This window comes from Salvelinus alpinus, chromosome 3 (assembly GCF_045679555.1).
Source record: "Salvelinus alpinus chromosome 3, SLU_Salpinus.1, whole genome shotgun sequence".
Classification (NCBI taxonomy): domain Eukaryota; kingdom Metazoa; phylum Chordata; class Actinopteri; order Salmoniformes; family Salmonidae; genus Salvelinus; species Salvelinus alpinus.
The window spans coordinates 33,391,398-33,406,586 of NC_092088.1; the positions used below are offsets into that span (position 1 = coordinate 33,391,398).

At 45.8% G+C, this 15,189-nt stretch overlaps 1 protein-coding gene and 1 long non-coding RNA gene across 9 annotated transcripts in view; both read left to right on the forward strand.

The window, feature by feature from the left end:
* Positions 1–15,189, forward strand: part of LOC139570580 (actin-binding LIM protein 1-like) — a 150,037-nt gene that overhangs the window by 105,496 nt on the left and 29,352 nt on the right. For all 8 annotated transcript variants that reach the window (XM_071392550.1, XM_071392547.1, XM_071392551.1 and 5 more), the window contains exons 5-6: positions 13,853–13,979; positions 14,174–14,267. In XM_071392550.1, coding sequence (XP_071248651.1) covers positions 13,853–13,979; positions 14,174–14,267 — 221 coding nt within the window. The remainder of the gene's footprint in view (positions 1–13,852; positions 13,980–14,173; positions 14,268–15,189) is intronic.
* Positions 831–3,052, forward strand: LOC139570582 (uncharacterized). Its single transcript, XR_011674113.1, has 3 exons — positions 831–2,003; positions 2,129–2,208; positions 2,555–3,052. It is a non-coding gene; the product is annotated as an uncharacterized lncRNA (long non-coding RNA).

A 15,189-nucleotide genomic window follows, 5' to 3' on the forward strand; every position in this document is an offset into this window, starting at 1 on the left:
GTTTAATCTAATTATTAAATCTAACAAAAATCCTTCTAATTTTGTAAGAAATGTAAGGTCTTTTTACATGTTGCAATAAAGTATACCCTTGGGGTACCTGTACCACTAAAGGAGAAGCTCATCTTTTAATTGTAGGTATTTTCACTTGGGAAAGGGGGTACTTAGTCAGTTGCTCAACCGAAATGTATCTTCCGTATTTAACCCAACCCCTTTGTATCAGAGAGGTGCGGGGGGCTCCCTTAATCAATGTCCACAGCACCCACGGAGCAGTTGGGGGTTAACTGTCTTGCTCAAGGGCAGAACAGCAGATTTGTTCACCTTTCCGGCTTGGGAATTTGAACCAGCTGCCTTTTGGTTGCTGGCCCAATGCTCTTAACCGCTAGGCTATCTACCGCCTTACTTACTAATGTAGAAATTGCTCATAGGTAACTGTAAAGTTATACATAACTTTAAATAGCAAATCCTGTGTTACAACCTTGTACTTATGCCGAAATTACAGATATGTACTCTGGTGTATTAGTGTGATTATTTTCTCACTTGGATGGATGGCGCTGTCAGAAGCTGACGATTTAGATTGTCAGGATGGTAGGTACACAATAATTACAAGTAAGTATCCCTCAAGATACAATTCATTTTAACTAGCTAAGTCCTGTGTAACACCTATTAATTACAATGTATGTATGCAGATATGACATGTACTCTGTGGTGTACTAGTGTGTTTATTTTCTCACTAGGATGGTGCCTTCAGAAGCTTTGCAATTTGGGTCAGGTTATCAGGATGTGTAATGTGCTATATAAGTGCACATTGATTACAAGTAAGTATCCCTCAAGATACTTCATTTTAACTGGCTTAATCTTGTGTAACACCTAGTAATTACATTGTACTTATGCAGATATTACATGTACTCTGTGGTGTACTTGTGTGTTTATCCTCCCACTTGAGGATGACACCTATATGGTAGACCCCAGTCAGAAAGGTTGACATATATCTTATCTGTTTATGTAAACTCGACCAAGTTAACCCAGATGGTACACTTTTGGGGGGCAAGCACAAGATCGAGTGGATATTTTGAGGAGTGTGCATTCACGGCTAGGTAACTCGAGCCTATGTAATCTCAGGACACCCAACGCATCTGCCCACAACAGATTACAACCTTGTGATAGTTATTACTGAATTGGATGCAGTTGAGAAGAAACTAAATTGGTGAATTAATGGAAACTTACCCATTTGTAACAAGCATGTTAACAGTTATTCGTTGTTACATGTTATTATAGCGTAACTGAGTCATTACAATTGACTATAATGCTTGTTAGTGTAATTACAATGTAATAAGGACTCCGTAAAATTAAGTGTTACTGCAATTTCTCGCTAGCTATACTTTACATCATATTCTTAGTTATCTAGCTGGATTAAAACATTTGCTATTAGGTCAAGTTCAATTGATATTGAAATGTAGTCATTTTTCTAAAAGCATAAGTTCTAATTATTTGTATTTCTCAGTTTTCAATAAAGATCAGGTCACAGGAGAGATCAGCATGGGGGCGACTTGTTACAGGTCAATAAGGAAATCCGAGAGTCCACACAGTTTGAGAGTAGGATGAATATTACTGTTCTGGTTGTTATAAACAAGTTCCTGGGTATTCGTAAGTGTCTCAAAATAATTGCATGCTTAGGCTACTTGGAAATTGATTAGATAGTGGAGTCAACATAGTACAGTTTAACAGTCATATTCAAAATAATTCACTGAGGTGAGAACTAGTTTGAGGATTGGTTTGTTGGCATTTGAACAGCACTGTTATTGCAGAGAATTGTGGTTTTATCCGTTCTTTATTTTCACAGATTGTGTTAAAGGACTCACTCCCTGCCATCCTGGCCCACAGCCACTGCTCCTGTGTTGCTGGGACTACTTTGTGCAACCACACAGTTGCACTGCTCTACTAGACAACACATTACTCTCAATTTGGGATTGGTGCGGTTCCCCCCATCCATAGTTGCACCGAGAGTGAGCAGAGGTGGCAAAAGCCCAAAACAATATTAAGGCTGTGTGGATGGTTATTGAAGGCTAATATGAATAATCTAAATTGGTGATGTGATTGTGATGATCTAAGTGCCCCTTTGTATTCCTAGGGTGTGAAGCCAGGCACTGTTAGCAGGATGGTGTTCCTATCAGCAAGACCCAAAGAGAGAAGACTGGTTGAGGGAGTGAGGTAAAATGTTGAGCATCTATCATAATCTGAGCTAATCTTTGACAAATGCTTTACAGATAAATACATTCGTTTGATTGTGATAAATTAATTAGATTGTGTAGCCAATATGCCTCTGTTACAAGAGCTACATGATATTATCCAAATCCAGAAACAATCCCTAGTGGTCCCTACAATCTAGACACTTGTGTAGATCCAAAAGAGATAGGTGAAAGGATGATGGAGTTATGACCATCTTGCTTTTACCCATATCCAATCCTTTTGAATCGACACAAGTGTCTAGGGAGTACAAACTAAGTTTTTTCCCCTGATATGTCAGTTATAGGCCCTACTTTTGTGTCCATCACAGGAGTACCTTCTATAGAGGTGTAACCTGGGAGCTGCCTGACCTCTGTCCTCCATGTGGAAGAGGTGTACAGGGACTTTACCAATGCTACAGCCCCTTTGGTCATTCCATTGGACATATCCACTGAGGTCCAGTTAGTGGATTCTGCCATTGGTGAAGTCCGGGCTGGCTGCTGCTACAACAACTCGCAACATCACTTCGCATGAAGACAGAATCCTCAGGGGAACTCGTCAGTCTGCAGGAATACTATGTTCTCCAGAATGTTAACTGTTACCCCCATGGGTTTATTATCCACCTAGATGCCCCTTGGCTTGGGGCATCACCACTTTGTGGTGTATGCCCAGGAGGACATGCTGATCCAGTGCATCAACAGAGACTGCCAAATTTGGGAAGCAATCAACAAGAAGGCTGACCATTTATTTGTTTACTCTTACTTGCAGAGATGCCTAATGATCTCCTATGTCAAATGTTAAAAGATTAAAAACATTTTTGTACTGTGAATTTGTATCTTATTTATAGATTATTTCTATGAAAGATAACCACTGTGCTAACTATTTTATCCCGACTCCAACAATGTTGATAAAATTATCATTTTTTTTTGTGGAAACTTGTTGGTTTGTTAGTGAGAACACTGGACAAAATAGTAGAGTGCAGGCCAACATAATGCAATTTATTTTGAAGAGAGGGTCTGAAGGTAGCTGTTAAACACAGGCTGTAGACTTGGAACATGCTGGCCTCCTAGGCAGAGTTGCAAAGAAAAAGCCATAACTCAGACTGGCCAATAAACACAATTTAAGATGGGCAAAAGAACTTCTCTGCCGTCTCTCACAGTTGAAGTGTACCTATGATAAAAATTACAGACCTCTACATGCTTTGTAAGTAGGAAAACCTGCAAAATTGGCAGTGTATCAAATACTTGTTCTCCCCACTGTATATGTCCTACCCTGCCTTTCTAAGGTCTTCGAAAGCCAGGTTAACAAACAGATTACCGACCATTTCGAATCCCACCGTACTTTCTCCGCTATGCCATCTGGTTTCAGTGCTGGTCACAGGTGCACCTCAGCCAAGCTCAAGGTCCTAAACGATATCATAACCGCCATCGATAAGAGACATTACTGTGCAGCCATATTCATCGACCTAGCCAAAGCTTTCGACTCTGTCAATCACAACATTCTTATCGGCAGACTCAACAGCCTTGGTTTCTCAAATGACTGCCTCGCCTGGTTCACCAACTACTTCTCAAACAGAGTTCAGTGTGTCAAATCGGAGGGCCTGTTCTCCGGACCTCTGGCAGTCTCTATGGGAGTGCCACGGGGTTCAATTCTCGGGCCGACTCTCTTCTCTGTATACATCAATGATGTCGCCCTTGCTGCTGGTGATTCTCTGATCCACCTCTACGCAGACGACACAATTATGTATACTTCTGGCCCTTCTTTTGATACTTAACTAACCTCCAGACAAACGTCAATGCCATACAACTCTCCTTCCGTGGCCTCCAACTGCTCTTAAATGCAAGTAAAACTAAATGCATGCTCTTCAACCGATCGCTGCCCGCACCTGCCCGCCCATCCAGCATCACTACTCTGGACAACTACAAATACCTAGATGTCTGGTTAGACTGTAAACTCTCGTTCCAGATTCACATTGAGCATCTCCAATTCAAAATTAAATCTAGAATCAACTTCCTATTTCACAACAAAGCATCCTTCACTCATGCTGCCAAACATACCCTCGTAAAACTGACCATCCTACCGATCCTCGACTTCGGCGATGTCATTTACAAAATAGCCTCCAACACTCTACTCAACAAATTGGATGCAGTCTATCACAGTGCCATCCGTTTTGTCACCAAAGCCCCATATACTACCCACCACTGACCTGTACTCTCTCGTTGGCTGGCCATCGCTTCATACTCGTCGCCAAACCTACTGTTTCCAGGTCATCTACAAGTCTTTGCTAGGTAAAGCCCCACCTTATCTCAGCTCACTAGTCACCATAGCAGCATCCACCCGTAGCACACGCACCAGCAGGTATATCTCACTGGTCACCCCCAAAGCCAATTCCTACTTTGGCCGCCTTTCCTTCCAGTTCTCTGGTGCCATTGACTGGAACGAACTGCAAAAATCACTGAAGCTGGAGACTCATATCTCCCTCATTAGCTTTAAGCACCAGCTGTCAGAGCAGCTCGCAGATCACTGCACCTCTACATAGCACATCTGTAAATACCCCATCCAACTACCTCATCCCCATACTTTATTTATTTATCTACCTATCTTGCTCCTTTCCACCCCATTATCTCTACTTGCACATTCATATTCTGCACATCTATCACTCCATTGTTTAATTGTTATATTGTAATTACTTCGCCACCATGGCCTATTTATTGCCTCACCTCCCTTATCTTACCTAATTTGCACACACTGTATATAGACCTTTTCAACTGTATTATTGACTGTATGTTTGTTTATTCTATGTGTAACTCTGTTGTTGTATGTTTCGAACTGCTTTGCTTTATCTTGGCCAGGTTGCAGTTGTAAATGAGAACTTGTTCTCAACTAGTCTACCTGGTTAAATAAGGTGAAATAAAAATCATATTTTTTTTTAGCAAAATGGAGTAAGTGAAGGGGTCTGAATACTTTCCGAATGCACTGTATACTGAAGCAGAGGCAAAAACAGGGCAATCAGTTACCAGTCTAATAGTACGGAAATTGACAGCATCACTAGTCCTTTGCCAGTGCTTTGACCAAGGGCCCATTCCGGTAGTTGACGAGGAGGCAGGCAATGGTGTAGAGCTGGTTGATGCGCCCAATGATGGTGAGAGGGATGACCATGTCAAACAGCTTGCGCTCGTTCACTCTGTGAATCAGTCGCTCCACATGGACCCTTAGCCGAGCAATGGCTTGCGTCTCCTTCACTTCTGCTGCTGGCATCTGTAACCTCTGAGAGGAAAGCCGGTCTTAGGACCTTGCAGGGCACACAGTCGTCCACGATTATGGACATCCCTGCTTTCAGCACAGACACGATGCCCGACTGCTTCAGGATCTCCTTGTCACTTACAGAACCTCAGTGCAAACACCTTTGTTTCAGCCCTTTACTATGTGGTGCCATGTCAATCATCGCCTTGAAAGTGCAGTGGGACTTCATTCTGAAGCAGGAGAGAAGATTGTGTTTGGCAACACAACTCTGTGCAGTCTATCACCACGTGTGTCTGTGTATTCCTTGAATTCCTCTCGCAGGTGAGCCTTGACTGCTTCCTTGGACATCCAGATACACACTGACCCAAGAACTGTGTAAAGAAAGTTGCCCCGTGTTGTCACGATGCGTCACAGTCGACTGGTGGATGTTGAATCTGTGGGCCAGATCCCTCTACTTCAGACTCAGTGAAAGATGGGTCATGAAAAGGAAAAACATGTATATGGACTGCAGGAAAAAAGTATTATGAAGAAAAAAAAAGTATTATGATGCATGAATATGCAAAATTAGAACTAAAATGATCAACCCTCCAGAGGGCAGAAATTATTCACTGTTGTAGGTTTATGATTTATCTTCCCTCCCTAACCCAGAAAGATCCATTATCGTGATTGGTTTAATGGATTAAAGTAGATTCAAGTAGCATCAAGCTTGTCAAAGTGGCATTTAGCCCTTCTGTGTTTGTCTAACGTCAGTTGTAGCTTTGATGATTAACATTACCAGGAAATGCAAAGGTAAATTCAAGTAGTGTGACCTCATTCCTCTTTGCAGCTGCCCTTGTTATGGTCACTCGTACCATGTTATGGGATGCCGGTTCGATGAGCTTCTGGGAGGCCATTAGGTGGGCATACTTCGCAAACCTACACTCACTGGCCAGTTTATTAGATACACCCATCTGGTACTGGGTCGGACCCCTCTTTGCCTCCAGAACAGCCTGAATGATTTGGGGCATTCTACAAGGTGTCGGAAATGTTCCACAGGGATGTTGGTCCAGATTGGACGGTGGTACATTCATGCTGCAAACAGCCTGTTCTATGTCATCCGAAAGATGCTCTATTGGGTTGAGGTCTGGGACTGTGCAGGCCACTCAAGTAAACTGAACTCGTTGTCATGCGATGCATTTTCGTGAACGGGGTGGTGTACCTAATAAACTCGCCGGTGAGTGTATATGTCAGAAGTGGGAAATATGATGAATGAGGAGAATGACGTAATTGATATCTAATCCTAGGTGCTGTTACTGCCTCCAGAGGGAAGTACTACCCAGGAGTATATAACGCGTCAATAACACCTACAGCGTCATTACGCAAAATGGTACGCAGCATCATCTGGATATGTGTACCACGAAAGTTAAAAATTCACATTCTGCTACCATTTCTGTCAACTCATCGACGCATACAATTTGATGCATACTGTACGTTCTATAAATCCAACGTACAGTATGCACCACACAGAACACACTGCAACGCAATGCTGCAAAGCAAATGCAGTGTTCCATTGGAAATGAATGTACTTCTGGTGTACCAAAACGCAATGACACTGTCGGTGTGATCGAGGCGTAAGACACAAGATCCTTTTATTGCCACCGGGGCAACAAAATAACACCAGACAAATGCAGATAAATTAAGGAATGATGAGAAAATAAAATATTATTGTTACCTACAACAAAGATCAAGGCAATGCTTTTGTGCAAACATTTTAAAGCCTTTATTAAACAAAGCATTTATTTAGGTTGGTTTTTACTTAATTAGTTGCATGCTTATTTTTACACATTGTTTCTACTTAAGCCACAACACAGTTTTAGTCTCAGTCTAGTTAGACCTTGTTTTAAATGACCTTTTGATACCACATATTATTCATTTTATAGAAGCAAAGCAGCACTCTTTATCCTCTCTATGTTATTGTCACGTTCCTGACCTGTTTTCCCTTGTTTTTGTATTTGTTGAGTATGGTCAGAGCGTGAGTTGGGGTGGGCATTCTATGTTATGCGTTTCTATGTTTAGGTTCATTGTTAATTAGCCTGATATGGTTCTCAATCAGGGGCAGGTGTTTTACGTTTCCTCTGATTGAGAACCATATTAAGGTAGGCTGTTCTCACTGTTTCGTTTGTGAGTTTGTTCCTGTGTTAGTGTTTATGCCACACGGGACTGTTTCGTTTGTGAGTTTGTTCCTGTGTCAGTGTTTGTACCACACGGGACTGTTTCGTTTGTTAGTTTGTTCCTGTTCGTGCGTTCTTCGTTGTCTGTAAGTTCTCATGTTCAGGTCTGTTTACGTCGTTTATTGTTTTGTAGTTTGTTAAGAGTTTTCCGTTTTCGTCTTTCTTTAATAAACAAACATGTATTCTACCCAAGCTGCGTTTTGGTCCGATCCATGCTCCTCCTCAGACGAGGAGGAGAACGAACGTTACAGAATCACCCACCAACCAAGGACCAAGCAGCGTGGGAAAAAGCAGCAGCAGCGATCGCAGGATTTCTGGACATGGGAGGAAATTCTGGACAGCGAAGGACCCTGGGCACAACCGGGAGAATATCGCCGCCCCAAAGCTGAGCTGGAGGCAGCGAAAGCAGAGAGGCGGCGTTTTGAGGAGCTAGCTTGGCAGCATGAAAAGGATCTGGGCTATACAACCTGGGAGGAAATAGACAGGTGGTCGGTCGACCCAGGGAGAGTGCCGGAGCCCGCCTGGGATTCGATGGAGCAATGTGCGGAAGGATACCGGCGAATGGAGGCAGCACGACGACGCGGTAGGAAGCCTGTAAGTCAAGCCCAAAAATTTCTTGGGGGGGGTGGCTAAAGGGTAGTGTGGCGAAGTCAGGTAGGAGACCTGCGCCAACTTCCCGATCTTACCGTGGAGAGCGAGAGTACGGGCAGACACCGTGTTATGCGGAAGAGCGCACGGTGTCTCCTGTACGTGTGCATAGCCCGGTTCGGTACATTCCAGCTCCACGTATCGGCCGGGCTAGATTGAGCATTGAGCCAGGTGCCATGAAGCCGGCTCAACGCGTCTGGTTTCCAGTGCGTCTCCTCGGGCCGGCATACATGGCACCAGCCTTACGCATGGTGTCCCCGGTTCGCCAACACAGCCCAGTGCGGGTTATTCCACCTCCCCGCACTGGTCGGGCTACGGGGAGCATTCAACCAGGTAAGGTTGGGCAGGCTCGGTGCTCAAGGGAGCCAGTACGCCTGCACGGTCCTGTATATCCGGCGCCACCTCCCCGCCCCAGCCCAGTACCACCAGTGCCAACACCACGCACCAGGCTTCAAGTGTGTCTCCAGAGCCCTGTTCCTCCTCCACGAACTCGCCCTGTGGTGCGTGTCTCCAGCCCAGTACCACCAGTTCCGGCACCACGCACCAAGCCTCCTGTGCGTCTCCAGAGTCCTGTGCGCCCTGTTGCTGCTCCCCGCACTAGCCTTAAGGTGCGTGTCCTTAGCCCGGTACCTCCAGTTCCGGCACCACGCACCAGGCCTACTGTGCGCCTCAGCCGGCCAGAGTCTGCCGTCTGCCCAGCGCTATCTGAGCTGCCTGCCTGCCCAGAGCCGTCTGCGCTGTCCGTCTGCCCAGCGTCGCCTGCACTGCCCGCCTGCCCAACGCCGTCTGAGCTGTCCGTCTGCCAAGCGCCGCCTGCACTGCCCGTCTGCCCAGAGCCGCCTGAATTGCCCGTCTGTCCTGAGCCTTCAAAGCCGCCCGTCTGTCCTGAGCCGCTAGAGCCGTCCGTCAGTCAGGAGCCGCTAGAGCCGTCCGCCAGACAGGAGCCGCTAGAGCCGTCCGCCAGACAGGAGCAGCCAGAGCCGCCCGCCAGACAGGAGCAGCCAGAGCCGCCCGCCAGACAGGAGCAGCCAGAGCCGCCCGCCAGACAGGAGCACCCAGAGCCGCCCGCCAGACAGGAGCAGCCAGAGCCGCCCGCCAGACAGGAGCAGCCAGAGCCGCCCGCCAGACAGGAGCAGCCAGAGCCGCCCGCCAGACAGGAGCAGCCAGAGCCGCCCGCCAGACAGGAGCAGTAAGAGCCGCCCGCCAGACAGGAGCAGCCAGAGCCGCCCGCCAGACAGGAGCAGCCAGAGCCGTCAGCCAGCCATGACCAGCCAGAGCCGTCAGCCAGCCATGACCAGCATGAGCCGTCAGCCAGCCATGACCAGGCAGAGCCGTCAGCCAGCCATGATCACCCAGAGCCGTCAGCCAGCCATGACCAGCAAGAGCCGTCAGCCAGCCATGACCAGCCAGACCCGTCAGCCAGCCATGACCAGCCAGAGCCGTCAGCCAGCCATGACCAGCCAGAGCCGTCAGCCAGCCATGACCAGCCAGAGCCGTCAGCCAGCCATGACCAGCCAGAGCCGTCAGCCAGCCATGACCAGCCAGAGCCGTCAGCCAGCCATGACCAGCCAGAGCCGTCAGCCAGCCATGACCAGCCAGAGCCGTCAGCCAGCCATGACCAGCCAGAGCCGTCAGCCAGCCATGACCAGCCAGAGCCGTCAGCCAGCCATGACCAGCCAGAGCTGCCCCTCAGTCCGGAGCTGCCCCTCAGTCCGGAGCTGCCCCTCAGTCCGGAGCTGCCCCTCAGTCCGGAGCTGCCCCTCAGTCCGGAGCTGCCCCTCAGTCCGGTGCTGCCCCTCAGTCCGGTGCTGCCCCTCAGTCCGGTGCTGCCCCTCAGTCCGGTGCTGCCCCTTAGTCCGGTGCTGCCCCTTAATCCAGTGGGGTTAATATGGAGGGTGGCCGTTAGGAGGAGGCCACGGAAGCGGGGATTGACTATGGTGGGGTGGGGACAACGTCCAGAGCTAGAGCCTGTTGAGTATGGTCAGGGCGTGAGTTGGGGTGGGCATTCTATGTTATGTGTTTCTATGTTTAGGTTCATTGTTAATTAGCCTGATATGGTTCTCAATCAGGGGCAGGTGTTTTACGTTTCCTCTGATTGAGAACCATATTAAGGTAGGCTGTTCTCACTGTTTGTTTGTGGGTGATTGTTCCTGTGTTAGTGTTTATGCCACACGGGACTGTTTCGTTTGTGACTTTGTTCCTGTGTTAGTGTTTATGCCACACGGGACTGTTTCGTTTGTTAGTTTGTTCCTGTTCGTGCGTTCTTCGTTGTCTGTAAGTTCTCATGTTCAGGTCTGTTTACGTCGTTTATTGTTTTGTAGTTTGTTAAGAGTTTTCCGTTTTCGTCTTTCTTTAAATAAACAAACATGTATTCTACCCAAGCTGCGTTTTGGTCCGATCCATGCTCCTCCTCAGAAGAGGAGGAGAACGAACGTTACAGTTATTATCATTACCATAACCTACCTTGTCTAGAACCGTGTGTCGGAGGCAGCAAAATCGCTCCAAACAGAAATCGCTGACAGACAGTTATTTCCTCCACCTGTCTCCTCAGTTTCTCTACCTCCTTATGAAGATCTTCGCCTTGCTCCAGTGCCAGGTCAGCAGCGGAACAATAATCATGATACAGGTGGAGGAAGTCATTCATCCACCTGAGCCAGCTCATAAGTTGGTTGCTCTCTCCTTTGCCATATCCCAGGTCTTGGCGCTGTAACTGAATAGTCAGTCCAATGGAACAGGGTGGGGAGAGCTTCCTTCCTGAGTAGCCGACGTCCAGTGAGAGTTAAAGGCTCGATCAAGTCATCACTTTGGAAGTGGCAGCTGCAGACCCTTGTATGGGAGGTGATGTTGAATCTCACATCAAATTTTCCAGTGCAGGTGTGAAAGCTCAACATGGAGTTGATCTTGGAGGAAGCCGCACACAGTGGGACACAGCAATGCTCAGCTGTACTGCTACCATCATGTCGTACAATTGTAAAAACCTTGCTTGAACTAATTTGAGTTTAGGCTATAATGGAACAAAAAAATATAACAAACGGTACTAATAAAAATATAAGATTTGTTTGACTGACAATTTATGCTTTCCCTGTTAGTTGACTATTGTATCAAAGATGATGAGTGCGCTATACCGGTAATCAAGGGCTAGCTGTAATTTTTTCCGAAATACATAGGCTAGTGGGCATGCATAAAGCGAATTGTTACACAGAAATGATTTGATATTGAGATTAAAAAAGGCTGCATTGGAACTTTAAAAAGAGCTGAGTGTACCAAGTCCAGGCAGTGCTTTCCTGTTTGTTTGTTTTCTTCTGTTAGGTGTCAAATGAACACGACCCTGGTTTCTCTCTGTGTTGCCAGTTAGCTTATACAGTGGGGCAAAAAAGTATTTAGTCAGCCACCAATTGTGCAAGTTCTCCCACTTAAAAAGATGAGAGAGGCCTGTCATTTTCATCATAGGTACACTTCAACTATGACAGACAAAATGAGAAAAAAAAATCCAGAAAATCACATTGTAGGATTTTTAATGAATTTATTTGCAAATTATGGTGGAAAATAAGTATTTGGTCAATAACAAAAGTTTCTCAATACTTTGTTATATACCCTTTGTTGGCAATGACAGAGGTCAAATGTTTTCTGTAAGTCTTCACAAGGTTTTCACACACTGTTGCTGGTATTTTGGCCCATTCCTCCATGCAGATCTCCTCTAGAGCAGTGATGTTTTGGGGCTGTTGCTGGGCAACACGGACTTTCAACTCCCTCCAAAGATTTTCTATGGGGTTTAGATCTGGAGATTGGCTAGGCCACTCCAGGACCTTGAAATGCTTCTTACGAAGCCACTCCTTCGTTGCCCGGGCGGTGTGTTTGGGATCATTGTTATGCTGAAAGACCCAGCCACGTTTTATTTTCAATGCCCTTGCTGATGGAAGGAGGTTTTCACTCAAAATCTCACGATACATGGCCCCATTCATTCTTTCCTTTACACGGATCAGTTGTCCTGGTCCCTTTGCAGAACAACAGTCCCAAAGCATGATGTTTCCACCCCCATGCTTCACAGTAGGTATGGTGTTCTTTGGATGCAACTCAGCATTCTTTGTCCTCCAAACACGACGAGTTGAGTTTTTACCAAAAAGTTATATTTTGGTTTCATCTGACCATATGACATTCTCCCAATCTTCTTCTGGATCATCCAAATGCTCTCTAGCAAACTTCAGACGGGCCTGGACATGTACTGGCTTAAGCAGGGGGACACGTCTGGCACTGCAGGATTTGAAACCCTGGCGGCGTAGTGTGTTACTGATGGTAGGCTTTGTTACTTTGGTCCCAGCTCTCTGCAGGTCATTCACTAGGTCCCCCCGTGTGGTTCTGAGATTTTTGCTCACCGTTCTTGTGATCATTTTGACCCCACGGGGTGAGATCTTGCGTGGAGCCCCAGATCGAGGGAGATTATCAGTGGTCTTGTATGTCTTCCATTTCCTAATAATTGCTCCCACAGTTGATTTCTTCAAACCAAGCTGCTTACCTATTGCAGATTCAGTCTTCCCAGCCTGGTGCAGGTCTACAATTGTGTTTCTGGTGTCCTTTGACAGCTCTTTGGTCTTGGCCATAGTAGAGTTTGGAGTGTGACTGTTTGAGGTTGTGGACAGGTGTCTTTTATACTGATAACAAGTTCAAACAGGTGTCATTAATACAGGTAACAAGTGGAGGACAGAGGAGCCTCTTAAAGAAGAAGTTACAGGTCTGTGAGAGCCAGAAATCTTGCTTGTTTGTAGGTGACCAAATACTTATTTTCCACCATAATTTGCAAATAAATTCATTAAAAATCCTACAATGTGATTTTCTGGATTTTTTTTCTCATTTTGTCTGTCATAGTTGAAGTGTACCTATGATGAAAATTACAGGCCTCTCTCATCTTTTTAAGTGGGAGAACTTACACAATTGGTGGCTGACTAAATACTTTTTTGCCCCACTGTATACAGGGTTAGCCATAAATAAGGGATGCTGATTCTCCTCATGTCATCATTTCAAGCTCTTTATACTCGGTGTGTCATCACACATGTCATGGGATGACACTGGGGTCCTATGACATGACTGGGAGCTTAGGAAGAGGTGATTTATTTCTTTGTAGATCGCCTGGATAAGCTTTTGGTAATTAAGTGATAATGCCCGATAATGCCCAAGAAGCCGGTGTTTGTTGGATATATTGGCACGGGTGTTAGGCCCGAGACGAAGTCATTGTTATAATATTGTTTTCCAGTAGCCTAATTACGAGTGAACTTAGAAATAACCCAAACAGGCTATGAACAACATACCTTATACCGTTCTCGTCTGTTTTTACAAGGAATGAGATGGGCTTTGGTGCCAATATATCCAACAAACACAGGCTTCTCGGCATTATCACTTAAATATACCTTAACGGACGATTGAAGCACCCATTAATAAGCCATGGCTATTGAGCCTCTGCCACCATCTAGCGTATAGGTTTTGAATAGATGTAAACTATTGTTTGTGTGTGTGTGCGTGCGTGTGTTTTACAGGCTGTACGGGCTGTGGTAGAGACATTAAGAATGGTCAGGCTCTCTTAGCACTGGAGAGACAGTGGCACCTGGGCTGCTTTAAGTGTAAGGCCTGTCAAAAAGTCCTCACTGGGGAGTACATCAGCAAGTAAGTCTAACAACTATTATACACATGAAATGCTTACACACATAATGAAATACACAGTGTACTTGCAGACAAAGTAAAATCCACTATTCTATTATTTTATACACACAACATACTTGCAGACACAGTGAAATCTACTATTCTATTTTATACTATTCTAATGCAGTCTCTCTGTATTCTCCTATCTCTTTGCTCAGGGATGGCGCACCCTATTGTGAGAAGGACTACCAGATCCACTTTGGGGTCCAGTGCGAGGCATGCCAGCAGTTTATCACAGGCAAAGTGCTGGAGGTAAGCCAATCACCAATCACCTAACATTCATCATGAGAGAGGAGAGAGAGGAGGAGAAAGGTAATGAGAAAGGTAATGGCGGACTGAACAAAGTTATGTGGAACACCTTCAAGATAAAAACGTAATATTCAATATCGGCAAGTTAGACTAAATATTAGTACTACACAATCTGGTGAGTGATAACCTTCGATCTGGATAATAACACAAAACAAATCTTAAGACATTTATCGACAAATATTACAAAAACAAGCAACACCCAAACATGACGGAGAGTAAGACAGGGGAATTTTTTAAAATAAATTATCTAATTTATTTATTTATGATCCTATATTGATGGAACGGTCCACAACCCTATACCCTAGACACCCACCTGAATGATACTAAGGAGAAGTCCCTAACTGTTTTATGGGCCTGCTGTAAGTGGCCTGTATGCAGCCAAAATGCGGTCAGAGACCTAGAGCAGCACTGCCCCCTCAAGATTCTGATTCTGCTTGGCAGGGTTGGTCCTGCAAAGCCAAACCCCCTAAAGGGAGAGTATACTATACAAGGACATTCTCAAAGCTGCTAATGAGAACCTTGACGACCTTGTACCTAGCCGGTGGGGATTCCGGTAGGGTGCCCCCACCCAGGCAGTGGCAGTCCTGGCAACACTAGCTGCAGTAACCCATGGGGAGGGGGTCACACTCAGACATTCAGAGAGGGGGTATATTATTGTGGCCTTGGTGGCACAAAATCAAAGGTCTGACTGCATGGAGATGCTTGGGAATATAGTCAATACGGGGGACCGTGTTGTGGGTGTTTCAGGGAAAGGTGTACATTTGACCTCCATCATCTAGGACGTGACAATGGTTAAAATCTCTCAATTTCTACCCATTTGTTTGCATGGTCTTGCAGGCCTTCTCATACAGCTGCAACTGTAAAT